The 27,997-nt window shown below is 38.5% G+C and overlaps 2 protein-coding genes and 1 non-coding gene across 4 annotated transcripts; 2 read left to right on the top strand and 1 right to left on the bottom strand.

The window, feature by feature from the left end:
* Positions 1-4: 4 nt before the first annotated feature.
* Positions 5-24,706, top strand: Cad87a (cadherin 87A). Its single transcript, XM_078190749.1, has 26 exons — positions 5-47; positions 1,365-1,582; positions 13,539-13,796; positions 16,966-17,100; positions 17,394-17,586; positions 17,826-18,136; positions 18,357-18,515; positions 18,695-18,882; positions 19,070-19,232; positions 19,323-19,767; positions 19,836-20,027; positions 20,111-20,364; positions 20,453-20,585; positions 20,666-20,881; positions 20,971-21,270; positions 21,448-21,692; positions 21,809-22,102; positions 22,162-22,359; positions 22,436-22,658; positions 22,739-23,283; positions 23,345-23,520; positions 23,606-23,741; positions 23,866-23,990; positions 24,070-24,171; positions 24,266-24,479; positions 24,567-24,706. The coding sequence occupies exons 1-26, from the start codon at positions 5-7 to the stop codon at positions 24,681-24,683; spliced, it is 5,583 nt and encodes a 1,860-aa protein (XP_078046875.1). The 3' UTR covers positions 24,684-24,706.
* LOC144475456 (small nucleolar RNA U3) lies at positions 5,960-6,174 on the top strand. The gene has a single exon (XR_013494872.1). It is a non-coding gene; the product is annotated as a small nucleolar RNA U3 (small nucleolar RNA).
* Positions 24,662-27,968, bottom strand: Rpp21 (ribonuclease P protein subunit Rpp21). 2 transcript variants are annotated; one of them, XR_013494860.1, is made up of 5 exons: positions 27,546-27,968; positions 27,391-27,452; positions 27,212-27,303; positions 26,864-27,140; positions 24,662-24,780 (listed from the first exon to the last, which is right to left on the bottom strand). XR_013494860.1 is itself a non-coding variant. In XM_078191198.1 (4 exons), exons 1-4 carry the CDS (start codon positions 27,547-27,549, stop codon positions 26,921-26,923), a joined length of 378 nt encoding a protein of 125 aa, XP_078047324.1. In that variant the 5' UTR covers positions 27,550-27,964; the 3' UTR covers positions 26,711-26,920. The 2 variants fall into 2 exon arrangements, 1 of the variants encoding a protein (XP_078047324.1); XM_078191198.1 differs by lacking the exon at positions 24,662-24,780 and having other exon boundaries at positions 26,711-27,140; positions 27,546-27,964.
* Positions 27,969-27,997: the final 29 nt, after the last annotated feature.

Here is a 27,997-nt window from a genome sequence, read left to right as displayed (position 1 = left end):
TATCATGCAGACGCAGGTGTACTTCGTCAGAAACGTCTGCGTTCCGTGTAGGCTAATCTCTCAAAGTATGCTGTACGCAGATTGATCTTGGTTGTCCTAAACAAACTAAAGGAACAAGTTCTAGAAGCGGAAGGGGCGAGATGTGTACAGTGGATCACGAAAGTATTCGAACAGCTTCCAAAACCGAATAATGTTGGGACTTGGGGTTTTAGATTATCAGTACGCGGCTATAATTACTTTAGAAAACAGTATCTAATTAAACACATATCAGTGCGAGAAAAATAATTAATTATTTTATTTGATATTTTTCAGTTTCTCTCGTCGTTTCGTGCTCAATATAACACCGCAGCCTATCGTTTATTTATAAGGAAATAGACTATATCGATTGTTCGACCGGAAAATGCTATGATAGAAATATGTTCTGCGCCGCGTTACTCATTGTCAAAGGATTGTAGTTCTACAGGGACCGGCTTTTGAACCGTCATATATATATATATTTTCCGATTGTCATCTAGACAATGGAGTTTAAAAAATGTCCGAATACATTTTTGTTCGAAATGAGACAAAGCCTGAAACAATGCGCCCTCGTAAAAAAAGTCGAACTGCTCGGACGATAGAGCCCTGACGAACAATGCAAAATGGTCAACTGGAATTCGTTGTTATCTGCGATAGGAACAGAGTTATAGGCCGGCTCTCCAGTTACTGTGTCCGCTCTTGTAAATATTTACAGACCGGTTCGATCCGTCAAACGAGGACGAACTCGAAATCGTTCCTAATTCTAATCCTATTATTCGATAGTGCGCGTCATGAACAAATTGGTTGTCGATGGAGCACTTTCGAAAAAGGATTATCGGATCGATATGCCCCGCATTCTTCCAACAAAAATGACCGTCGACAACGCTCCTGTCCACTGACGCATAAAAATTGGCGTCGACGCCGTGCGCGAATCAATCATGATCCATTATGCTATGTACGGGTGTTAATCAGCGAAGTCGACGCGATAGATCATCTGCAATCGGATGTGAAACGATCAACGTCCTGGAAAGGCGGCGCGCCGAGCCTTAATTAACGCCAATGATGCACCTTGACGCATCGACGCTTTTATGAATTTCCAATCGACGTGCTCCGCGATGTACTAGAATCCGTCTACTATCGATTTAATGCCTGCAGCCAATTCGGCATTTTCTGACAATTAATTTTAGTGAGGCTTCTTGTATTTAATCAACGACATTTTAATGTATTTAATCGAGAACACTTTTATATTATTATAAGAGTAGCGAACTTTCACGCCCCAATATGATCTAATTACAGTATACATTCTAGTGAAAATATGTTCTTAACACACGAACGATTTCTTGTTTCAGACGCGAACAATGTAAACGAGCCACCAATCCTGGAAGGTGGAGGATACCCATCGGGCTTAGCTCTGTCGGAAACAACCGAAGTCGGTACAGAAGTATTCGTCCTTAAGGGCCACGATCCCGAAGGATCGCCAGTGAAATATGGTATACAACTCACGGAGCAGTTCGTTGTAAATCCACGCACTGGCGTCATCACCTTGGCTAAACCACTTAATCGCGAGGTAAGTCTGATTTGTTTGCCCTCTTTTCCCTTAAACGTAAAGGCCTAATAATTACGTACATATCCTACACTCAGAACCTAACAATGATGAAAAAATCATTTTACGAACGTTTCACAAACGATTTAATAGTACGAGGTCGCATTGTGTAAGTTCTACAAGCTGGTAAATTAGCGTTGACGTGCATTTTCAACGCTGAAATGTGTATTACTAAATGACAGTAAGTATAATCTAAATTTCACATATTTATAAGTCAATGAAAAATATTTTAAAATGATATCTTGAGGCACTGATCATGAATGTCATTTCTTCACAGTAGATGAACGCATTTCGAATCCGTATGGAGCACGGCAGAAGTTTCAGACACGCGGCGGAGGAAATTTCCGGAAACACAATCCTGGATGTCAGCGCGTTAGTTCAACTCGATCGAGCGACATTGATTTAATTCTAGCAAATAGGCTCGCACTCCTTCCTACGCGCGTTCGCTCAGAAATGTGCGTGATAGCCAGGGCCTGCATTAAAGCGCTTATCTGACTCCCCTTTGACAGCATCGCTTTTCACGCTTCAAAGTAGCATTCTCAGATAGAGCCGCGTGTCCGAACTTAATTACACGGCCGGCCCACCGTTTAATGCCCCCCGCTGGAAGAATTTTGCGTCGTCATGTTGATGACAAGTGGCGATGCTAATGGAGCCGTCACTCTCCGTGTAAAATAGGGAACGATCCTGTTCGCACTCAGTAGATCACACGCTACGTTTCGTTCCGCAATGAATTAATTTATCCTGTGGACGAAAGGTAAAATTTTTATGAAATTATATTTATTTATAATTTATTTATTTCAATATCACCCGACCTCCGGTGTTGACTGAAATGAGAAAATATAATGAAAGAGATATTCACCTTTTACATATAAATATATATTATATATAAGACAGACTATAAATAGAATAATTATGGAAGGCTTGATATTCATCATTATCGAAGTTTCCGATCCGATTAACGAACCAGCCGATTCGTAATTCAAGTAGCAGAGTTACAATTCGAGTTCGCGCATACGAGTATTCAGAATCCCGCCTAAACGCCGTAAATTACTAACGTCCCTGTATCGTCGTTTTCATTGTCGCCATATACATACATATATGTACGTGTCCCGTTAAGCACCTTATCGATTATCGGATGGATTTTCCGTAATAGCTTTTCAATAATAATCGGCGCGAATAGATTTATCTTCGTTCGGAATATTGTCCGGTATTGGAGGAGATGTAAGAGTCTCGCAGAGACTCGCCTCAATTTTTTGTTTCATCGAAACGGAAGAGCGAGTCAGCAAACATTTATTATTTCTCGCGAACTGTAATCATTGTAAAAATGACAGTTATTCAAAAGAATATTCGAAACGGAGAAACTTTTCTCATCGGGAACACCGTATAATAGCAAGCACTCTACAAACTGTACAATGGGGGTGTGCGTCGAACGAGAAATTTTCCTTTGCATAATAAAACTCTGACCAAGTCTCAAGTTGTTCGGGTCTTTCAAGAAAATAGCGGTTCTCTTATAACGTTGCGTATTTAAAAGTTATGCATTAGCGATTGTTACACCGTAATGTCGTTCGATAAGTAGAAGTTAATATTCAAATCTCACACAACGAAGTTACCGAGTGGTCGTTTGACGGCGGAGCGCCGTGCCGACGGATATTTTCTCGATAGTTTCTCCCGCGAGAATGTCTACGAAATTGACGCGCACCTTGATGTTAACTTAAAATTGTGTTAGTTTCTCCTATTAAATATTTTTTCCCCCCTTCAACCATTTACGAGATATTTAGTTTGATATTTATTAACGGAAATACCCCTTACATATACGATTGGATTAGATAAATAGCTGGAATAGCCGCCACAATAATTACAAATAAATAGGTAATATTTACAGAAAAATGATCTAACGCTTTTTTCATAATTTCCAGCAGGATAAGGCACGCCGTATCATTCGTTAGCACAGCAGAGCACACTGGATTGCTTCCTATTGGAACTGTTTCGGATTGCTCTAGGTAAACAGCAATTCGCGAACACTAGCCTTCGACTGTTGGGTAACGATCCCGTGATAGGGGACTTTATAAGTGTGTATGTGTGGGTAAGTGCGGTATCAGTCGGTCTTTTTCGTTGCGTCCACCGATTTCCCAATACTACTAGTTTATCCACAATCCTCTATCGTGCGTGCATTCCGTGCTTTATAGTCGGGGGATACAATTAAATGCCCGTGCCCAAAAAACCGTCAATTGCGTAGCACCGATCTGGGGTGGGGCTGTTTCCGCTTTGAACACTTGAAAAGCGGAAAGGGGGAAGTATCCGATACTCAATCTAGCATCCTCTACAGCCCAGTGACATTTTCAAAGATTTTACATTTTGAATCGCCAAATTTTATAATAAAATAATCTGGGTAGATTAAGAATTTACACTATACAAGAACAGAGGCTATGAAAAATATATTAAAAGTTTTGTCAATCTTTCTATGTATTAACATGTATTTAAAAAATATGCTAAACATAGAGTTATCGAATAATATCTATATTATATTATCTGAATAATACATGTATTATCATTTGATTAATAAGCGTGGTAAACACGGATCGAAATATTTTACGCTAAAACAAGCCTCGCGACGCAAAGTCCGGAGAAATTAACCGTCCGCTCGTTTTCGCGATTCATTATGTATTCGCTTTTAGCGCGGACATTTCAGTTACAGTTTTTCATGGGCCTCTGATTCCCGCAGAATCATGGGAAATGTGAAAACGTGGGAATCCTTTTTTCCCCCCTTCACGTCATAATCCTATCTACGTTTCCATCGAGCGGAGGACAGTTATTCCCGTAATACGAGAAATTAAGTAGTAGACGGGCCTCCGGACGTTAAACTGTCAACTAAATCCTCGCAAGAAAAGAAAGAATGGTAGTATTGTATTGTCGTGTGCGATAAAGCTTCGTTAAATTCCCGCAGCATCCCGGGTTATTTTGGAAAAATGCGTTGCGCGCGGAATTGCAACGAATGAGCTCGGGCGTTGCTTTAATTTCGCACCCGCGACTCGTGCTGCACCGTTTCCAAATTATTTGGGAACAAATGTGATACTACATAACTATCATATATTGCATAATAAAAAATATATTATATATTATTATATATATGTATATTAATATTATAATAATATATAATATCGAATATAATATAGAAATTAAATCAAGTATAGCCGTCGCAATGAATGAGAATATAGTAAATACAAAGATATAATATATGTGATGGTCTTCTTTTAAAAAGTTCTTATAATTGCATTTTTATCGGATCGTTGAACTGCCGTGGACATTTCCTGAAGTATTTGCGTTCTCGATAGAATATAGCGGGTCTGTTAGAAGCAGGCCTTGCAAACAATATCTTTTGTAGGAGAAAAGCGCCGAAATTGCTTTTCACTTGCAGCGCTGTGGATAGTGGGTCAGCAGACTTTGCTAGCCGTATCTCAATTTGGTTTTCTAACCGTGGCACTTGCCGACCTAAGCTACCCTCCCTTAAGTGTTACAACCAAAAAAGGTCAACACCGAATACCGGACCTTTGATGTTCTGAAGCGGTTCAGACTGTCGCCTTACGTTCCTCAACGACTATAGCATATTTCTTCTAATAAAAATCTTGCAACATGCAGATAGACATTTTACTAGTAGTAATAATAATCGGTGGACACATATATAAATCAGTGGAACTATTAAAATAATTATTTATTTACATTGCTAATTATTTATTAATCTTTGAAATTTGCAGTTGCGGTGTGTAAAGTGCGGTCTCTAAAAGGCGACGGGGAAATTAGCAAATCAGTGGTTCTTACCGCTTGTGATTTGAAAATTACCAAAAGCGACGCAACGAAATTTATGGTGCGGTGGGTAGTGATGTACAGACTGTTCAAAATTCGCCCTTTGTGGAACTGGCGAAGCCGCAGTGTTCGCTTCCGCGTGGTTTTACGAAACCACGCATTAATACCGAGTTACAATCAACAACTTCGATTACAAGACCTTTGTTAAACTACAATGCAACATTTTGAGTGGGTTAGGGTCACGATGGCGAAAATCACATTTTCCAAATTTATTGTTAAGATAATTCATAGTTAAGTTAACTCATAGTAACTTTATAATTAATTTGAACACTCTATAAGTCTCTATAAAAATAGTCAAATATTTTTAGAAGACTTACAGACAATTTTATCATTACCTAAAACTTATGTAATGATAATCTATAAGAACACCGTGGCTACTTCACATTTCTGCCGACAGATAGCCTAGCCTTTAAGCTACTTTCTCGCTGCTGAAGTAGCGCAGCGTATACTTGATATAGCATCGCCGTAGCTAGAAACGTTAAGGTCATACTTCACAGGATCAGTTCTGTAGTAGATCTTTTTTTCTCTCTGTCCTAACAGAGAGTTGATGCAACCATGATGAGGAGATGTAACTCCTTTCCCTGAGCGTGAGGAGGACTCGAAGAGTTGTCTTTGTACGACTTTTCAGTCATCGATGATCGTTCATCCCTTGTACTCTGTGCGAGGGAAATGGGAAGCGGAGTTTTCTGAGTGGTTTCCGTTTGTTTAATTCGCAATAAGAAGACTATTTTAACTTTTTTATGAAGTAGTAGTGGTATAGTAATTTTTAGAAGTTTTACTGTAATTATTCAATGCAATTTAACTTCTTTAGTATATTTTCGTTATTTCAGAAACTATTGAAAATATAAAAATCTTCCCTGAGAAAATAAAAGATAACTTTTTAACAGAGACAAAGCCAGTAAGTAGGTTAAAAAATACAACTCTCGACCCGTTTAACTTCTATTTAAAAATCGTTTCGTATCTCGAGAGAAATTGGAGAGAAATTGAATTTTACTGCAATTGTTAACAGAGAGAGAGAGAGAGAGAGAGAGAGAGAGAGAGAGACTTTCCACACAAAATCAATCGATCGCGATAGCGCCGGTTCTCGATCTTCGGCCGTTATCTCGCTCGCTCCTACGAATATCCTTGTCCTCCGAAACTCACATTCGGTGCAGAATTAGTTTGAAAGTCGGGAGAGCTACGATCGGTACGTGCCTGAAATGGAAAACTCCGATGCATATTCTTTCTCCGCTCGACGTTTTATTTTTTCTTCTTTTTTTTTTCATTTCTACGAACTCTCCGTTCTGCATAAACGCAATGAAATTTATGGGCGAAATGCATCGAATCGAGCAACAGAGATGAGGAAACCGTCTATTCCTCCGTTGAATCCCCAGCCCGAACGACCAAATCCTCCGGAACGATAATTAATTACACCCGGAGCACAGGAGCACGTTCTCATCCTTTTTCGAGTCCAGCCCACCCGACCAGATGGACTTCTGCCACGTCACTCCGTTGCCCGAGAATTCGTGATTTATTTTCTCTCCGCGAAAACCGCATCCCCTTCCTCCCTCTATCTTTCACTTTCCTCGCCACATGGCCGTTCTGTTTCAGGGTGGGTAATGACCACCATCCACCGGCTTTCCAGGGAGTAATCGTTTTTCTATTAGGGTTTCGATCATTCGTTATCGAAAGCTTCGACGGGTATTTTCTAAAAAAAAATGTTACTTAACTGGAAGGAAAAATATTGCAACAATTTTTACTATCATTTATTTGTCAGAATCGTGGAGGTTTTTGTGAATTTTCTCGCTTTGAGAGGTCTTTCCTCTTTTTCTTATTTTCCCAACGAAACATTTTTTTATGTAAATCCAACGGGAACGAGGTTACACGTAGAGAGACGACTGGAAAATGACCAATCATCGATAACTCGATTGTCGTCTCGCAAATTGTGACTATACCTGTAGTAGCAGCGACCGTGCTAAAGCGTGCCAAACAAGGTTTTTTTCGTTCTTTAGTCAGAACGGTTTAGGATTGGACTGATAACGACTTTCGAGATTGATTTTCGGCAGCGTTGATGGAAGCCCGAAAGTGCGTTTCGTTTATTGCCATCGGGACCCGGACCGATTCGCCTTTATACATTTTTGTTCGACAATCTTCTGTCATATCTAGTCTTATCTTCATCCTGTCAGTTTTTTATTTCCTTTTTTTATCGTTCCAAGTAATAGCAAAATAAAAAATAAAAGTATTCCAGTCATTTAATATACTGGGATACTAGTTATTTTATCATATTTACACATATACATTTACATTACATTGACATTTTACAATATATATATACTATATATATGTATAATATATTTATATAATATCTTTAATATGTACTAATGCATAAACCATATATTAATATTTATCATACATGTATTTTCAAATATTTCATGCGTTACTACCACCAGCGTCCTCCGTGTTTATTCGTTGAATCGACGCGCCATTACGCATGATCGAAATCTCAAAGCGGACCAACGCGGAAAAGAGAGCAGGTCTCTCGCGATTGGCAAACCGGCTGCCAAACCTGCAATAAAACTTCACTAGAAATCCTCTGGCCTTTATCAGAGGCGCGACTCGCCCCGGCATTGTTTACAGAAGCCGGGGCTAGAATCAAGCGAGCGTTAAATGATTTTTACCTACAAAGCTATCCGATATTGCGCCACCGGCGCTAAATAATGAGGGCCCATCCTGCGTTCGAGGACGAGGGGGTAGATAGTGTTGAGCGACGACCTGGAATGTAATGAAAGAACGGCGCGAAGCTGCATAAATTTTCATCCTGGCCTTTCTCTGTTATAAATTTCAAATGCGAAGTAATTGATTTCGTCGGTGGTATTGTGGTAATAAAAAAATTTGCCGGAATATAATGAGATCCTGGATATATATATAGTGATTCCCTTTGTATAACGAATGTCTCGTTTAACAGGGATATGTTGAATATCGTCTTTTGCTTTTTTAATGAGGACAAAAGAGAAATATGGTAGAAGACGGTGGTCCCACCTTTTAGGGATTAATATTTTTATAAAAGCGTACCCCTTCTGCGGTTCGCGTCTTTTGAAGTCTAAAGTCTTCCATTGAAGTCTTTTAAAGACGATTTTGATATCTACCCTTCCAGGTAGCGTAGACTCTGTTTACTTACTGATAAAAATTAAACTATACGTGTGGATGAATTAAAAGTATATTTTACAGTGAGGCGTCAACACATTATTTAAAAAAAATATAAATCTCAAAAGCTGATAATTTTGAAACGTTTAAAAAGCTCGCGATTTAAAAAATGTATTATTTCAGTAGCTTGTAATTGAAACAAGCTGAGAATTTCAAAAGCGCATAATTCGCTGCAATTTCGCAACGTTCTGAATATTGCAGGGACAGCAGCTAATACAAATTTGCATAAGCTCTAATCAGCGTCACTAATGATTATCATGCATACCATCGCTACAGCTGGATTCGCTTAAATGTTAAAATAATAAGGTCATGCACATTATTTCATTATAATATTTACACAAAATTTCATTGCTTTTTCGTTGTAATATATAATAGTAAATACTAACCAATTGATAATAATTTAATTAACTTTTCCTAATTCATTCGGTATTCGCACACTTTAGCTATCGCACATTATTTATATGTAATCGATACGCAAAATATCAATTCGATATGCGATATATTTTTTATTATTAAAACGAGAGAAACATTACCTAGAGCAAATGACAATTTCAAATTGTCAATGTGCGTTCGCAATTTATAAATTCAGCCATTTATGTCCCTCGAAATAATTAATTATACCGCGTGTATCGCGGAACAATTTGCATACGCTTTAGTTCGTAATTTCTGTGATTACAAGCTACAAAGAAAAACGCCGCAAGTCACAATTTTACATTTAAGTTTATACACGAATGAGCCGTGCAATATAATAATTTACGAATTTATCAGAAAAGAAATCACAAATGCGAGTTCAATAGCTTTAAAACGATAATGCAATTTGAAACATTGTTAACACGACGATTCAGTGACCAGAACATTTCAGCAACAAATTTCAAAAATTTCTCAATTTTCTACATTTTCTACAGTTTTTCTTTTCTATTTTCCAACTTTGTCCAGCGTATCGTGTACTATACAGGCTCTGAATTAGGGGTAGCGAGATAACCACGCTTTTGTTCCGCACGCCACATTTCATAGAACACCCCATATTTGTGGAAGCGCGGCACCGTTCGACGCGGTCTTTTGTATCTATTTACGATAAGCCTTTTCAAGCAACGTGTCAAATAATTCTAAGGGTTCTGGAGGGTAGATAAGACCCCGGTGAAACGTAGTTTAGTGTACGGTTTATGGACCGTGAGATTTCTCATCAGGTTTTTCTTATCGACTGCCTGATGCGGATGGAGCCGCGAGGAATATAGTCAAAGAAAATGTGACAGCGAATATATCACATCAGAGAGATTGAAGAAATTAATATCGTGGAACGTATTTCTGCTATATATCTAGGGTGGTCAGTATCTTCTGGTACAATCGGGAAAGGGGATGATTCTAGTGAATGATTGTTTGTTTTTTATAAACCAACGCTTATATCTTTTCAGGAAGCATTCCACCAATTTGACCTCGGTTATACATAGCATAAGCTTGGTCCCAATCTTTATGGACATTCAGAAGAAACACTATACATCCAATGGTTTGTCTTTTAACTAAACATGTACAACGTATTATTTATAACACACTGAAAATCGCTAAAATTTATAAAACTTTAAAGCAAACGTGTTTTACTGCGAAATTTCGCACACACGATTTTCTCATTGAAACACTTTTTTAGCAGGGCAAGGACGCGAAAGAAAATAGTAATTCGAGAAACAAGGAGCGTCCTGCTGCTGCACGGTAGAGAAAAAAAAGGCTGATGAAGTAACATCGGATGCTGGACTTGGAAACGGGTAGCGCAAGGCAATTCGCGGTAATCCGAACGAGAGCGACGCGCAACGATCGCGTCGATAAAGGTCGTCGCACAGGAGCGCGAGCTGTTTGCTTCTGGTATCGCGGAGCTTGGAAATAAAAGCGCAAAAGCGAGGGGAAACACGGCTGTGTGTCGTCGGGCCCTTTGTCCGACGGATCGCGATGCCGTACACGTAGCCGCGATATACGGTGACCGACCGAAGGTAGCAACTAGCCCGAAGCCAGGAGCCTGCATTGTGTCCGCGAAAGCGACTACGTTGTCCCTTTCCTCCGACTGTCGGCGACAGGAAGCTCCCGGAATGAGAAGAGAATTATATGAAAACGTTCGCGCGGCAAAGGAGGAAGAAAGACGGGACGAGCAGAAGAAGACGGGGAGAGAAAGCCGTGGGGGGAAGAGGGCGGGAGAAAGAGAATCAAAGAGGAGAACGGAGACCGGGAGAAAAGAGTCGCGTGACTGTACCACTTCCGGCGAGCAGAAAACCCTCCAAGGTTAGACACCGTCGCGTACACTTGTCTCCTCCGAGGAGGGAAAGCGAAGAAGCATTCATGAAATGTGAATGTGTGCGCAGACGGAAAGGGAAGTTCTTCTGGTCCATCAAGTCGAAATTACCGTGCTCTTGTATTGCGGTCGGAGGAGGGCGACGAACACGCAAGATAAGACCTGGACTACGTGTTTGGATCCTTGACCTCTCAGCAAATTGTAGTCATTCGGTAGAATTCCACGGTTCTCGCTTCTTCTCGCTTCCGGTTTCGAACACGGAATACTGGCAATGATGATAGACGACCGGCCTGTGAAATATTATACGCTTCGCGGCAATACTATATCTAAGACGCTTGGCTACTGGAGCCAGTCACTGTAAGCTATTCCTCTTCCTCGTTTCCCGGCGTAATGAACTTTATATTTATCGAATAACTCGCAGTAAAAAGTTTCGCGTGTCTTATTCGATAAAGACTTTAATATGTTTCGTTGATAAATATAAAGTTAATTATTGCTTGGAAACAAACAGGAAGTACAGCAACTGATGTGATATATTCCTTATTAATCGCATACACTTTTTCGACGTTTATGATTATTGAAATATTTTAATTTAATGTAATGATTTTAACATAAAATCTGCTACTATGTTCTCAAGACGTGGAAAAAGGTTCGAACCTGTCGGACAGCGTAATTAATAGTATATTATTAGTGAAAACATCCTGTTTTGACAGGCTAACCTGCTCGTGGCTATTCTGACGTAATTCATGGTTAACATGACACGACCCGCATGTGGTCATCTCGTTGCGATTGATAAACCATCAGGGAAGTCGAAGTGGGCCACAAATAATTACTGTACCATAACTCAGTCGTTCGTGCATTTCTTATCGAATTTAGAACGAAACCACGAGTACCTTTTAATTCTAAATGCAACGATAACGCAATAATTCTCGTGACGGCGCGATATTGCATAAAACACTAAACTCGAAGATCTATTATTTCGCAGAGATGATCGCGCGTCTATTTTCTTGCGTGGAAAGTTCTTTAAGCTGCGCTTATCTACAAGATAACGAGCTTTAATTGAGAGAAAAGCAAGCACAGGCAAAACTCGAGGGGACAGCTTGTTCCGGAGTGGCATCTCGTTTGAGAAGTTTGGAAGTTTAACGAACGGACTTTTTTCTCATTCGTGTATCAAAAACAGTCTTTAAACTTGTCTTACGTTAAACACTGTGTTTATATTTAAGCTTCCGTGGCTCGCTGCAGACTTTCCTAAGGAGTTCCAGCAATACTTACGTAAAGTTCATTTTATCCCTCTGAAGGAACAAAAAACGTAAAAAGTGCAGGAAATCTCTTCTTACAGTGTATAAGTTTTGTTTCATACCTATATACTTTTACGAACACGTTGACTTGACAGATAGGCATCGGTTATACCTCGATCAATAAATTAAAACTAACACTTAGATATTTCATTCTTTTACAATTGATCGAGGTATAACTCCGACTGTGTTTTATAAGATTATAAATTGATTGTAATACTAACAATCGATTTATAAAAGGGTGAATTTTATTTGCAAAAGGAAAACTCCGCGGTAGCCTCAAATTCTATACAACGTTTCACGTAAACCGATCCATTTCCGAGATCCTCTTGCGAACAAAGTAGCAACATACGTGTCGAGATTTCCTCGACATCGCGGAGCCAAGTTGCTGCGGGGTATAAAAATAAATGGACGTTGAAATAACGTGACACTTGGTCATTGGAGAAAGTTTCTTATCGTTCGGCTAAGTAATCGGGAATTCTCGCATGAATGTGTATATGTATGCGAGAATTATGCCGCTGGTGCATTATCGAAAGCAAATTTGCTAAGAAGTTAAACGACTCGTTCGAGTTTCAAACTTCCATTCCACGGCTGTATAAAGAACGATATCCGCTTCCAAGAGTCAAGATCGGTTCGTGAATGATCGATCTCGTAAAAGAGAAGGTACGTAACTCTGGTTTCTCACGTACCGGCTTGAGCACGTTCGCGACCAAATCCAAAGGCTTCTTTGAGGGACAGTAAAACTTCTCCGAGTAACTTCGTACCTCCGAGCGTGCGCGCGCCCTGCTCTTTCATGTATGTTCGCCGACCAAGTCGGAATACCTCAACCGGCTTTGGGCGAAGTGAATCTCAAGTGACGCCGACCTAATTGTGCACGATCGTACGTGTATGTTACAACGCACAGAGAAAATAACTAGCCGTCGAAGATAAACAATCGACAAGGAAAGATTCGCGAGGAGTATGTTCCCACCATTCATTGGATACAATGACAGTGTACATTGCGGAACCATGTATCAAAGAACGTTGAAAAGAAATTGGTAACAATGGAAAATGTCTAAAATTTACTATATTTAAGGAGAAAAGAGTATCAATCCAATTTGATCCTTTTATTGATCAAATTCACTGTAAATTAAGTCCCTTCGTTTTGTGAACGTTCGTAAAAGCATACATATATTCAATTAGGAAATGTAATGACGTCTAAATAATTATGAAAGGTCTATTAACATTAATTATTTTTAATGAGTGTAAGTGAGTGTATGGATTTATTTATGGACGTAATTTTTATCGAGAAATTTACTTTCTGTTCCAGGAGAACGACACGATACGCTTCCGCGTCACGCTGGAAGACGAAGTACCGGAGGGGCAACAGCCGAACATCGTCGGTGTCGATGCATTCGTGATTGTCCTCGATGAAAACGACAATCCTCCGCGCTTTCTGGGCATACCGTACGAGGCCGTAGCCGAGGAGGACCTTCCGGTCGGCACGACAATTCTGTCGGGTATTAGAGTAATGGATCCCGACCTGCTCGGCGACAACATAGATCTAACCTGCGTTCCCCAGCCACAGGTGAGTCATTAATAGTCGTTACCCCGCTAATATCGCATAGAAATGTTATTACACCTTACACATGAAATTTCTCCTTATGCTTTGTAGATAGCCGTGACCCCCTTTGGGGAAGGAATGACACTCTCTGTACCCTGCACTTATGTAAATTATTATAATTTCGCGACGAAGAGTTCTTGGCGGATACCGGAATCGAAAGCAGCAGGGATTAAAAATATCATTATTATGATATACGCATTGCTATTACAAGCAAAGTTCAGTTCTAGTTTCTTTGGCTGTTTAACAGTACTGATAAACGCCATAGTAGTGAAAAGGAATATGTAATATATACATATACATATATATGCATATGTAGAACTATATATTTTCGGCGTGAAATTGCAATTCTGAAGATACCGGCATACTCTTGGTAACTCGCGCCGACCATAGAAAATTCAAGCGATTCCGAGATGAATCCTCCGCTGTGGGAGTTTATATTGTCGTATTAATATATTACACAAGATACAGCCGGAGAGAATATGCAGCGCGTTGAATTAAATAGTCAAATGCCCCGAGATTAATTTCGTAGACGCTCTACCTGCGCGCGAGTCCGAATTTATCTCGCAACCATTAATCATTCCAAGTCAAAAACGTATGCAAAATGGAACAGATTGCTAACAAGATTTTATTCATATTCCAATGAATATTCCAATGACCTGTACAAAAATTGTAATCGCTATTTCTGACCAAAAACTGTGATCTCTCGACAGTGCAGTATTTTTTCAAGTAATTACTTTTACTTTTTAAATGAGTTACTTTTGGTCCCCGAGATATTCTTCGGGAGCGGATGACATTTCATAAAGGCGGCTCGTCTAGATTCTCATTTCGATTGTTAGCCCAAGCCCGGCTGGTGAATGCGGATGATTTAATGAGATCTGGCAAATTATGAACGGATTCGGGGTACTCCGTTAGACGTCCTAAACAAAGATTTACATTTTATCCGGGCCATACGTTTGCGAGCGGCACACGAAGGATAGTCTTTGCATCTTTCATTCTGGAGCCTGCGCTCCATGAATCCAGGGTAATAGACCTTTCTGGCGCAAGTTTCAGTCGCCGAATTCCACTGGAAAGAAGCCGATGTATAAAATAGCATCCACTCATTTCCACCTCGATTAATATTTAACCGTCCTATGTACACGTAATTTTCGCAACAGAAGATACTACAAAGGAAATTAATCAATCCCGCGCCAACGCCGGTTCCAATTAGGTTTTAACATGTGATACCATCCTTTGTACCTTCGAGCATTGGTTAAATCGCCTGACCTGCCCGCTAATAAATTCTATAATGCCTTCGCGTGCCGCTGGCCGTGCAATCATCGTTAAAAACCGTGCGCTTAATCGTTTTCTACAGAAATTAAACCGTCTTGTATAAACATTTATAGATATATAAATATATACTTAGAAATATTTATATAGAGTAAAATAGTATTTTCTAAAAATTTGTTAAACGAAAGAATTAATTTATATTTCACGTCTGTCTTTTTGCGATCGATTCGTGAAAATTTGTATTTCGCCTGAAGTTCCACAGGTCCAGTTATTAGAATAAACGGGGCAATATTTTATCCCTTTACTGCAACAGCTAGTAAAGTATACCAGAAAATTCAATTACGCGGCGAGCAGGGCGCGCGCTCGAAAAAAACGGTAAGGAACATTTAATGGCCGGAGCATTGTACGCCGTTTCATTGTATAAAGAAAAGGAGACGTTAAAGTTCACCGTCGCAAAGCCGTCGAGCCATTAGTTAAAGAGTTTTACAGTTTTATTGGTCGTCTAACGGCTCCCTGAATTTATCGAGCGGATATGACGTAGGATGGTACGCGTTGTACCCGCTAATATTCCAGCTGCATCTTTCCGGTTTCCTCGCGGAACTTCCAACCCGGCAGATAATATTCCCTCCCCCCTGCCCGCAGCACGCGGTGATAAACGTATCGGAATATGTTTTTCTTTTCTTTTCTTTTTTTCGAAAAAGAAGCGTCCCCAATACGGTGGTCATTTTTCTTACGGGTTTGATCGCTTAAAACCGGCGCAATGAATGCTCAGTTATCGACCACGAAAGACGATATATAAATGGTTTACGTTGCGTATGTACCCGTGAATCGTCGTGATATTGCGCTCCGTAAGCACGGAACTTGACATGCTGCAAATATAGAATTTTACGAAACTTCGAAACGATAAAAGAAATTCTATTTTATAATGCCGCGCCGTTTGACCGATGCCACGCCAATGCGCTGTTTTCAAATTACACCGCCGTAGTAACCTATTGACTACAAGATTTTTCGTTTCGAATTTATGACGGAAAAAGTAGACAGAAAATTATATTTAAATTCTCTTGTTGAAAGATTTGATATTTTAAAAAATGCCCTAATCGAAAGACGATTGATCTTGCCAATGGCGCCAAGCGAAAGTAGAATAGTCTTTACATTCCCTGCTGCAATATCGAAATTTGTAACAGCGCGCTAAAAAGTTTACTTTGACGGAGGAAATGGTCCATTAGTGGACAGGTCGAAGGGAAATCCGATAATCGATAAGAGGGATGAATAAATAAATGAACTGGCGCAAGAAGAGATCTCGGATATTGCGTGAATATGCATGTTTGATCGATATCTATCGTTATCCGTGGCACGCCTCGTTATATCCAATTGCCGGGACAGGATTTCAAATTTCGACAGAATTTGCACATTTGATTAAAACCTCGTCCCGAAGATCTCGACGCGCCGATCGCGGACGGGGTGCAATCAATCGCGCGGCGGTCCAATTTAATTCGTCCGTATACCTCGCAATAATAAAATCCCACGGCTTTTTTATTACCTTTTTACAATGGCCGTTTAAGCTGAATCGAGAACGAAGGGAAACACCTTGGCGCCTTTATGTGCCTATTTACATAGATCTTCCGTTTCAAATGTGTAAGGGCGCACGCGAATCGCTATGGCAGCGATCGGCCCTAAGTTTACGGAACGTTAAATGCCGCTATATTATATTGCTTCATAAAAGCAGTAATAATATATTTATTTGCTTTTATATGGCTACATTTATTTGGCTACATTTATCTAGTTACATTTAAGTGTTCCATAAATGCTGCAAAAATGTATGTGTCTCTATGATTCAATGAATTAATTTAATTAATTTTCTTTACAGTTTCTCGATGCCTGCGACAAGTTCGGTATTGTTAAAGTGGAGAAAAGCCAAAACTCGTACGTCGGAGCACTGGTCCTGCGACAACCACTCGACTACAGGGAGAGGCCCTTTTACCAATTGCTACTCAGAGCAAGCGTGAGTAGTTACAGCTTTAAAAATAATTTTAATATCACAGATACATCCTAAAACTATAAATCCTACTTTTAACTGTCGCAAGAAATTATTCCACATTTCTGTAACGTTCCACATCGAATTCACGTCCGCTGTTTAATTTGCGAGAGAGCGTGCCCAGAAATCCATATGCTCTAGAAATGACCAATGCGGTCGCCACAGCGGCCGAGAGCCGCTCAGCGTCAGAGCTCGAGAAAGATAACTCGGGGGGTCAGGCCGGGAAAGTCACTTTTGAACCGTATGAATTTTGCTCGCAGGATGGCAAGAACAATGAAACCACAGGAGTCGAAATCAAGGTAGCCGACATACAGAATAGCCCGCCGGAATTTCTGGACTCCTTGACCGGCGTGGTGCGCGAAGACGATCCCATTGGAACACTGGTCATGACTATCAAAGCCCGGGACGGCGATAGGGGAATGCCAAGAAAAATGATCTACGAATTGGTAACCAGTAAGTAAACGTCGCATCTTGTTTTGGACGTTTACACCTGTCCTCGATCCTTGAAGATTTTTCAACCGATACCTTTTCAACCCTATTTTGTTTGATCATTACCTTTTGAACTTAAATGAAGAGTTTAAAATTACTATTTATTTTATTATATTAACTAAAGTTAAAGAGAGTCCGTACTAAAATAAAACCGAGCTAAATCCGTGGACTGCTGATCTAATATTAATGACAATCTTTCCCAGACCCGTTTGATTATTTCCTGTTGGATGACGAAACGGGCGAACTGAGGACAGCGAAACCATTGAATAGGGAAGCATTGAAGGACTCGACTGGAGTGCTCACATTGAAGGTAAAAGCACGAGAATTGATCGATGGAATGCCAGGCAGCGACAATTTGACGGTTTCAACGGCAGAAGCCACGGTGACGATAAAGGATGTCAACGACGAACCTCCAACATTTAATCGCCGCGAGTACAACATCGAAATACCGGAGAATGTACCGAATGGGACACCTTTGCCGCATTTGGACATGACTGTTGAAGATCCTGATGTCGTAAGTTTTCGTCGAAAACTACACTTGTAATATCATCATTTTTAATCCTCAATGAAACTGTTAATATTCCTTACAAATTATAAATTATATATTGTAAATTACAGACTACAAATTACAAATGAATGCAATTTTAAAATATCTGGTCATTAAATATGAAATGCACACTTTACCGTATAATTTTACTATAAAAACTCTGTAACATTATATTCTATATGTTCAGGGCTTGAATTCCGTATTCTCCTTGCGAGTGGAAGACATTACGGATGGAGCATTTACCATAGAACCGACCATGGCGACTGGCAGCACATCTGTGAATATTCGTGTTGCAAATGGCTCGCTCGATTATGAGAATCCAAACCAACGGAAATTTATCATCCTGGTACACTAGCGCATTTCTTACTACTGTTTAAAAATAATTTGGAATTAGTTTTACTATTCGCCGATCGTTGTTCACTTGCAAAACTTTGTTAATACATATTTCAAACTAACAAGTCCCAAGTTTTGCATTGCTCTCGGGCATCGGTGAATTGAAATTAAAATGCATATCGAATTGTGTAGGTGGTTGCAGAAGAGGTTCATACAAATCCCAAGCTTACATCCACCGCAACCGTAACAGTTGCAATTACGGACGCAAATGATAACTTGCCGTCCTTTAGTAGACCTACTTACACGGCTATGGTGTCGGAAACTGCGCCACAAGGCACACCTGTCATAACGATCACTGCTCAAGATCGTGATAGCGGACGGTAAGCAATTTTCTTTAATGGATATATAAACAGAGATGGAGCCAAATATACATTACAAGTAGGCACGAATCTGGCTAGTTAGTTTCCAACGACACACTTTTATCCTTTTTATTCAAAAGCTTAACCACAATAACTAATTAATATAATGCCCACTTAAATCATTTTTTGTTAATTAATTATATTTTAGATTTGGTACAGCTGGAATAGTTTATCAATTACTTGGACAAGGAGCACAGCATTTTTCTGTAGATAAGAAGACTGGGACCATTTCGATAGCTCCTTGTCCAACACCTGGTACTCCACCTTGTTTGGATTACGAAGAACAGACTGAATATTTCCTCACGTACAAGGTAATTACAATTTGTGCTGGCTTAGGTCTTCTGCAGAGATGTATTATTTTCTTTTTATCAAAAAAAAAAAACAATGCATTATTTTTTCAGGGAACTGATAATGACGGACAAGGTCAAACAACAAGTGTCTCTCTGCGGATTAGTTTATCCGATGCTAACGACAATCCCCCGCGATTCCTCCAAGATAAATATCGCGCAGTAATAGATGAAGGGGCTGAGAAATTTGAGCCAGACCTAAAAGTTCTAGCCAGAGATAAGGATAAAACGTCGAAAATTACATATACTATATTGGATGGCAACGAACATGGCATGTTTGCTATAGATCAAGATACTGGGGAAATTACAATCAAAAATAAAGGTCCAACAGATTTAAAGAATTCAACTCGTGATTGGATCGCGCTCGATATTCAAGCAAACGATGGAATATTTGTTGGTTTTACCACAGTTAATATAACAATTCGAGATGTCAATAACAATGAGCCTGTCTTCTTACATGAGTTCTATACTGCCAACATTCCAGAAATAGCACCTATTGGTAGGTGATTGACATTCTTAAACCGCTGCTTGAAACTATTATGTTTAAATAATACGAATATTTTTTAGGGACGTTCGTGGAGGAAGTCACGGCGACTGATGCCGACACAGGAATCAATGCGGAACTAATTTACAGAATACAGAAAGGCGCTTTGGATGACTTCGCTATTAACGAAACGACAGGAGTGGTGACTGTATTCAGAAAATTAGATTACGATAATAAAAACGAATACCATGTAGAAATAATAGCTCTTGACAAAGGTAGCTGTACTACCAAATTATGATTCTCAAATGTTAATAATTACGATATAAAAATATGGTTAATGTATTTAAATCGTTTATAGGAACACCCAGTTTAACTGCAACCACTACATTATTAATTGATGTTGTGAATAATAACGACAAGCCTCCATACTTTACACCGGAGACACAGCGAGCCGAAGTCACCGAAGACACGCCCATTGGTACAGTTTTTACGTCGTTAAAAGCTACGGACCCTGACAGCGATAATTCGGAAGCATTAAACTTTGCCATTTCGGAACCTATCACAGCTATCGACAGAAACGGGCAAAAAGTCAACGACAGTAAATCTTTCAAGGTACAACAGTTAACGCGAAGTTCTATTAAATTACTCATTGCTCTTTACAAAAGAACACTTTTTACTGATGAAGTATCTATGTCTCCAGGACTTTTTTGCGGTCGATCGTGCAACCGGTCAAGTCTCTGTTGTTAGACCTCTAGACCGTGATGTTGCAGCAACAGTAAGCATCACTATAGTTGTCAGTGATACAACGGCGCCCACATTACAACAAGGAAGAGGTACACATTATGTTCCGATGAAATAGTTTACATAGAATCATATAATACCGTTCGTACTACACATTTGCAATATCTAATAGGTACATTAGTGGTTACGATTATTGACGTGAATCACATGGCGCCAGAATTTTTGAAACCGTGGACAAGAGAAAATCCGCGCTATTTAATAGAGATGCAAGAAGAACAACCAACAGGAGCAGTTGTAGGAGCGTTCACAGCAGTGGACGTAGATAGCAACATAGCTGGATACGCAATTGATCCTCCGAGTCCTTACTTCAACATAGATAACGTCACAGGTTTGTCGTGTAACTAAATAACAGGAGTAAGCAATATTTTCTGCTGTATAAAAGACTTCGGTTACAAAATTTGTCATCTAATATCACAGGAATTGTTCGGACCAGCCAAGTAATAGATTATGAAGAGACAAAACAGTTGGAATTTCAAGTAATTGCTTACGATTCTGGTGTACCTCAGTTATCAGCGATGGCAAAAGTTACAGTCACCATCATAAACGTCAACGATCAAGATCCCAAATTTGAGAAAGAATTTTACAATGCCTCTGTAAAAGAGAATTCGCCGGCTGGGACTCATGTTACCGTTGTGAAAGCCACAGATGGGGATGAGGGACTATTCGGAGAAGTTAGCTACAGCCTCATTGGCGAACACGCTGCAGATTTTAATATAGGTAAACTACTCTTGTACAAAATTAAATAGCTACGGAATAATATTTTCTATGTGATTCCAGATTAGAGAATACTTATCTTTACTTATCTTTACCTAGCTCGTTCATCTGTCTACAGGAGAATATTATATTAAAATTAGGTGTTTGCAAATATATTTTATTTCTTCATACGTATTATAGGCCATGAAACTGGAGAAATTACCGTTGGCGGTGCAACTGTTCTTGATAGAGAAATTACACCCGAGGTCGCTATAACTGTAATGGCTAGTGATGGCGCTCATCTAAACTCTCGCCGAAGTACGACTGTTCCAGTGCTCGTAAAGCTTATCGACGTCAACGATAATCGTCCAATATTTTCACAGCACAGTTACAGAGCTTCCGTAGCTGAAAATTTGCCCGTCAATCCACCTGCGCCAATCTTACAAGTTAGCGAATTTTCTTAAAATACGTTTCAGTATATTTAGTAAACCGATATCCATTTTTAACTTCATTTCGAAATGTGTAGCCTCTAGATTACTAACATATGTTTTTTGGTTATAAGGTGAGAGCAGCAGATCACGATGAAGGAGAGAATGGAGAAGTTTGGTATACTATAGTCAGTGGTAACGAGAACGAGTCGTTTTCATTAAATCGTGAAACTGGTATTTTGTATCCTGGAGCAGCCCTTCTCGGTAGGGCTGGTACTTATAGGATCAAGGTAGAAGCTAGGGATGGTGCTGGTAATGGTCCTCATTCTGACGAATGTAACGTCGATATACGAGTGACTCCAGTAAATCAGCACAAACCTCGATTTGTTTTACCGGAATTAGCAAATGCTACTGTAGAAGTTCCAGAAGTAAGTGCTGCATTTTACAATCTTAAACAACAGATAAATAATATTTAATTTTTGTTTAGAATGCCGGCACACCAAATTACTTGATATTAACGGTGAAAGCGATCGATCGTGATCCTGGTGAAAATGGACACGTGAGCTATCATTTGAAAGTTGGAAATCACAATACTCAAGAGACAGAAGAGTTTTCAATAGATGAAGACACTGGTGAACTGCGATCGAAGATTCTTTTGGATCGCGAGGCGAAAAGCAAGTTCGAGGTAATTCTGTGATCCATATTTTATCTTTAGAAATTAATTTCAATTAGATTGCTACTCTACCTCGATTGAATTTCAGCTTGTTCTGGTAGCTACTGACCATGGTACCCCTACGGCATACGAAACTTTAAGACTTCTTACCGTGCAGCTAGTCGACACAAACGATAATGCTCCTCAATTTTACGACGAATATCATTTTCATTTATCTGAAAATCGTCCAAAAGAGTACTTTGTAGGAAAGGTAGTTGCAAAAGACAGAGACGAAGGCACGCATGCGAAAGTTTACTACTACATAGAGGCTGGTAAGCAGCATTAGTTCGAATAAATGTAATGCTATTAGACGAAACCTATACACTTAATATCGTAATATCAATACTTTCAGGAAACGAAGACTATGCTTTTTACATAGACAAAACTGATGGCAGTATCTACGCGAATAAATCGTTCGATCGCGAGACACGAGACAAATATGTCCTATCGGTTCTAGCATCCAATGATCCTGACATTTACATAAACCCAATAGATGCTGGACGTCCAGTGACTCAAACTACAGATCATGGACATGTGAATGTAACTATAACCATTCTAGATGAGAACGATAATCCACCGATTTTTGAGCGTAACGATTACTACGCTGGTGTAAATTCGATGGCAAATGTGAACGATTTTGTAACAAAAGTGACTGCATCCGATTTAGACGTTGGTGACAATGGAACGCTCCATTATTACGTCACCAGCGCTAATCTATATAAATTTGAATCGGTGAAACCTAGTGGTTCCATAGTTCCAAGCCCGTTCAATGTGACTCAAGATGGTAAACTTATAACGAGTGGATATATGGCTGAATATAATCAAGACAGATTTATTGTCGAGGTGATAGCAAAAGAGACTGCTATTCCAGAAAGATATGCAATGACCAGAGTTCATGTAAGTATCTTACTTTATATGTTAGAAGTAGAATGTAACTAATGATTTTATTATTGCAAAGGTTTGGGTATTCGAGCCTTCTCAATTAATCAAAGTTATCGCGTCACGACCGCCAGGCGAAGTAAATCGCGAACGTGATGAAATTGTGTCGGCATTATCAAATGCAACTCAAAGCAGAGTTGTTGTTGACGAAATTCGATACCATGTGGATGCATCCGGACACATTCGTCGAGAATGGTATGCAAATAATAGCAAAGTAATTAATATTAATAATAATATTAAAATATTCGAAATTTATGAAACACTTGAATGTATCACATAGGTGCGATATGTACTTGCACGTTGTGGAACCCAAGTCCCAAACCATTGCACCAGTTCCACAAGTACTTAAAGTCATTGATGCAAAATATGACTTCTTGAAAGACTACTATGCAGGGTTTACTATTGTAAACGTCGTCGTAAGTATTTAGCGTGTATATTAAGGAAAACAATAATATTATGACTGATATCGTGATATCTTATTAATATGTTTATTAAGGGTTATAATAATATTTTGATTAACAACATCTAATGTTTTCTCAGCCTGCTTATGCCGGAGTACAGGAAGAACCCTTTGACCCTGCATTAGCAGCTTTAATAGCCCTATTAGTAGTACTACTAGTTGGTGCTGTTACAGTGACGGTAGTTTGTTGCTGTCTACGTCATTGGTAAACGCTAAAGAAATTATTTAATCACCATTTAAAACTATACAATGTACGATATAAAATAACTTATGCGACATTCCAGGGTAATTACTGTGCCAAGCGATATAAGGAAGAAAGATGGCTTAATAAAGAAACAAATTATTGATGAGTTAAATACCACAGAAAATCCTTTATGGATTGAACAGTGAGTAATTAGTTACCTTTCAGAAGAGGATGGTATAGTGGATAGTTTCTTGTATTATTTCGGATACTATCTGGTACTGTCTTCGTGTTTGTAGGAAACTTAAGCCATACGAAGAACAAGAGCTAACAATGCAAGTGTTCAGTGAACCTGAAGGTGGTCTAGTTACCGAGAGACGTGGAAGCGGTGTCAGCATTGGTATGGGTGATACATCTCAAGATAATACTTATGCTACTATACAACGTCCACTGCCTACCAGTAGGCACTGTCCAACAACACCCGATTATACAACGCTTCCAGGAAATCACAATGTACGTAAATTAATTAACTTCCTGTAATCCTACAACGTAATTGTGTTAATATGGTATCTATCTAAAATAATGTTAACTATAATGTAGCTTTATGAATCTGCAATGGGTTTCCAAGGATCAACCTTCCAGCCATCTTCAAATGCAATACCACAGCTTACACTCGATCGCGATGGCCAACCGCAGTTCGTTTCAGGACTAGTATAAATTAAATTTTCCGCCAAGTCCATTTTTTAATCAATGTATAACTTCATCCTCATAAGTTGTACATCTTCATTCCCGGCTCTATCCGTAACACGCGCCTCTGAAAGAAGACACTCGCATGCACACACCTTCTCGACAATAATCGAATAATATTGTTAGGTTTGTCCTGCGAGTAGACGCGTGTACAGATGAGCGAGAACTTTCCGAATTAACTAGAGAAGCCTCCGACCATTTGTTAATTCAGTTCGAATCCTATCGCAAAGAATTATTAAACGAAGCGTAACGACGGATGACAGTCAATATTATTGGAATAAATATTTCCCTGTAGCTGGTGTGTGCATGTATATATGTGTGCGTTGCCAACCTGTGGTCCCATTTAATTATTTAATCGTTAGACTCATCACTAGAAAAATCAAAAACGCTAGATAATAGACACTGTGAAATAGCTTAAACGACCGAAATTTGGCACGGCAGATATATGTATATAAGTGAATGTTTAGACTCCGTCCAGCGCCGTTTTTTCATTACTTCCTCACTAGTTTAATATTTATACACCTTGCGTACGTTTTACATGTGGAAAATGGGAGAACGTACTTATAGCGTCATTACTCTGTACACGAACAAGAGAATGCCTGTAGGTAAATTATAGGTAATGAACGAGCTCATACTCTTGAAGCAGGGTTTGAAATTGTTTTGAAAATAACATGTTCCTACCAGAACGATTCATAAAAAATTTTCAAAAATGAAATTCTGTTACGGATTTGATAAATTTTATTAAAACAATATGGAGCGCTATATTGTTCTTTTGAAAATATCATTCTCGGTCAGAGCAGAATACTTCATTCGTAGACGTTATTGTGTTGTGACACGATTACGATCTAGCTGTCAAAAGTACAAGTTCAAGTTGAGAACTTGAATCGTTGATATTGAAGTTCCATTATGAGGATGTAAATTTAAATTTGATTTTAACTGTTGCAATTCGAATGTGACGAAAAATTGTATATTCTGTTTGTTCATTATGTGTAAATAATTTAACTTTGAATGATAATACTTGTTATTTTAGTCGTACGTTTAACAATAATACCAAGAAAAGTAATTTAATGAATAAACAAACAAAACGGGAAAATATTTAAAAAAATTGGGAATCAAATAAATATTAATGCTTACAATTAGTCTAACGAAAAAGTAAGGGCATTTATTATACTTTTGAAATAAAAAGAGAAAAAAATCAAAAGAGTGCGTGAAAAATATTAATAGGTAATAAAAGATAATTGTAGTTAAAAACAATCTAAAGGGTGAAGGCTACAATGGGGATTATGAATTATGATCATTGCAATAGATATTATTATGATGGTAAACTATTACCAATTTGGTAGTAAATCGGGAGCAACCTGTCTATTGGGTAATAAATTATTACTACCTTTTATTTTCATTCTGCTCTGAATGAAATATTCATGGATCAACATAGGCTCATTCTTGAGACATATTTCAATCTCTGCCTTGAAGATACTCATATTAAAGAGAATTCGAAGCGAAATATCAGCATATATCATACGTTCGCGTATAAATGTTATTTACAATATTATCCGTTAGATATTTATTTAAGTTAGTGTTAAAGAACTGATTTTTATCCGATAAAACTGTGATTTGATTACGCCCGCGTATGTATGTGATTGTTGACTTGCATTTGAGGTTTCGTACAAGATATTAGCGATGGGCGGATATAGTCATATCATAGCTAGTTAAAATAGAATCGTTTGCACTCAGTTTTCGTGTTCTGTGAGAACATAAGCACATTCTTTGTACGGGCCACTTCATTTCTCATCATCTAAACCGTCCTCAACGAAGTATGCACATTGGGGGTCTGAAAAATTGACTGCAAACGGTTCTAATCATAATATATCATGTACCCGAAGGAAAACAATAACTTAACTATGATCATGTTATGTCTATGAACATTTAATGTAAAACTAATATCAGTATCGCAACTTTATTAGGTGGTTATGAATATTCCAGTCCATAAAAATATGTTTATTGATTATAAATTTATTGTACCATATTTTATGTAAATCATTGAAAAAAAAAAGTATTCATACATCAACATACATCACATCTAACATCATGTGGAAATAAATATCCAATTCTGTGTATTCATTTAATTATTTCAAAATGAACATATTTACCTTCTGCTGAACAGCTCTCCTTCGACTTAACATTAGAATCACACCAATGATCGTTTTTCATTTTGGAGCATAATTAAAAATCTGAACCACTGAACTATCCTGTTCTGTCCATAATTTATGACCTTTCTTTGTGGGATACTTTTTCACACTTAAACAATTTAAACACGTCCACTTCACTCCTTTTACAGGCTTTGACATCAACCGTACTTTAGCTGTTTCACCAGGTATAAGTGGAGACTGACAGCATTTGCAAATTGTCTTCTTAATATCAGAATCTCTAGAAAAGAAAATAGTTATTTTATTAAGTGTAAAAAAAAACATTTTATATCAATGATTATTAAGACTCACATTCGCAGTACAGATTTCTTTGCACACCCTACCATCATGTTACCATAACATGATGCTGCTACTCTGTTTTTTAATGCCATTAGATGACTTGCCTGAAAAAAATTTATATTACATAATTACAAAAACGAAAATGTGAAGTGCAAAAAATAAAATACAGAATTGATTGTAATTAGAATTACCTGATAAAGATAGTTCATCCTTTCAAAGATATCTTTCCCTTGACATAATTTGGCATTGGAATCTACAAAGGGAAATATGTATACACTATTTTATAATAATATCTGGACATTATAAATTTATCATTTATTTAGAATTAAAGTATTAAGTTACGAACCCATTATTGTGCATTAACTTAACCGTAGATATCACCGCTTCTATATTATTTATTAATAATATAATTCATTTAAACATCTGACAACTGATTATTAAGTTGTGAACCTTATTTTAAATATTATAATGAAATATATTACATATTGAAAAAGTATAGTTTATCATGCATTTTCTCGGTCATATGCCGGAACGTGCGACATGTGTACAAAACAATAACAAGATCTACACTGCGGATTTGGTGTGCACTAATATGGTGGAGACGTATGCGCCATCTTAAGGAGTGCGAAAAGTGTGCAACAGTACTGTGACAGGTCCTTACTCCTGCACACTCGACTCATTAACGAGGATCAAACATAAAAATTATCATGAAATCAGCACAACTACATGTGTAATTTATCTCACTCTATCGTGCTTGCTGTCTTACATTTTTCGCGCAGTGATATGACGCGGTAGTCG

The sequence above is a fragment of the Augochlora pura genome, chromosome 9 (genome assembly GCF_028453695.1).
Source record: "Augochlora pura isolate Apur16 chromosome 9, APUR_v2.2.1, whole genome shotgun sequence".
Classification (NCBI taxonomy): domain Eukaryota; kingdom Metazoa; phylum Arthropoda; class Insecta; order Hymenoptera; family Halictidae; genus Augochlora; species Augochlora pura.
Note: the sequence above shows the minus strand (reverse complement) of the source record. Positions and strands in the feature narration are given on the sequence as shown.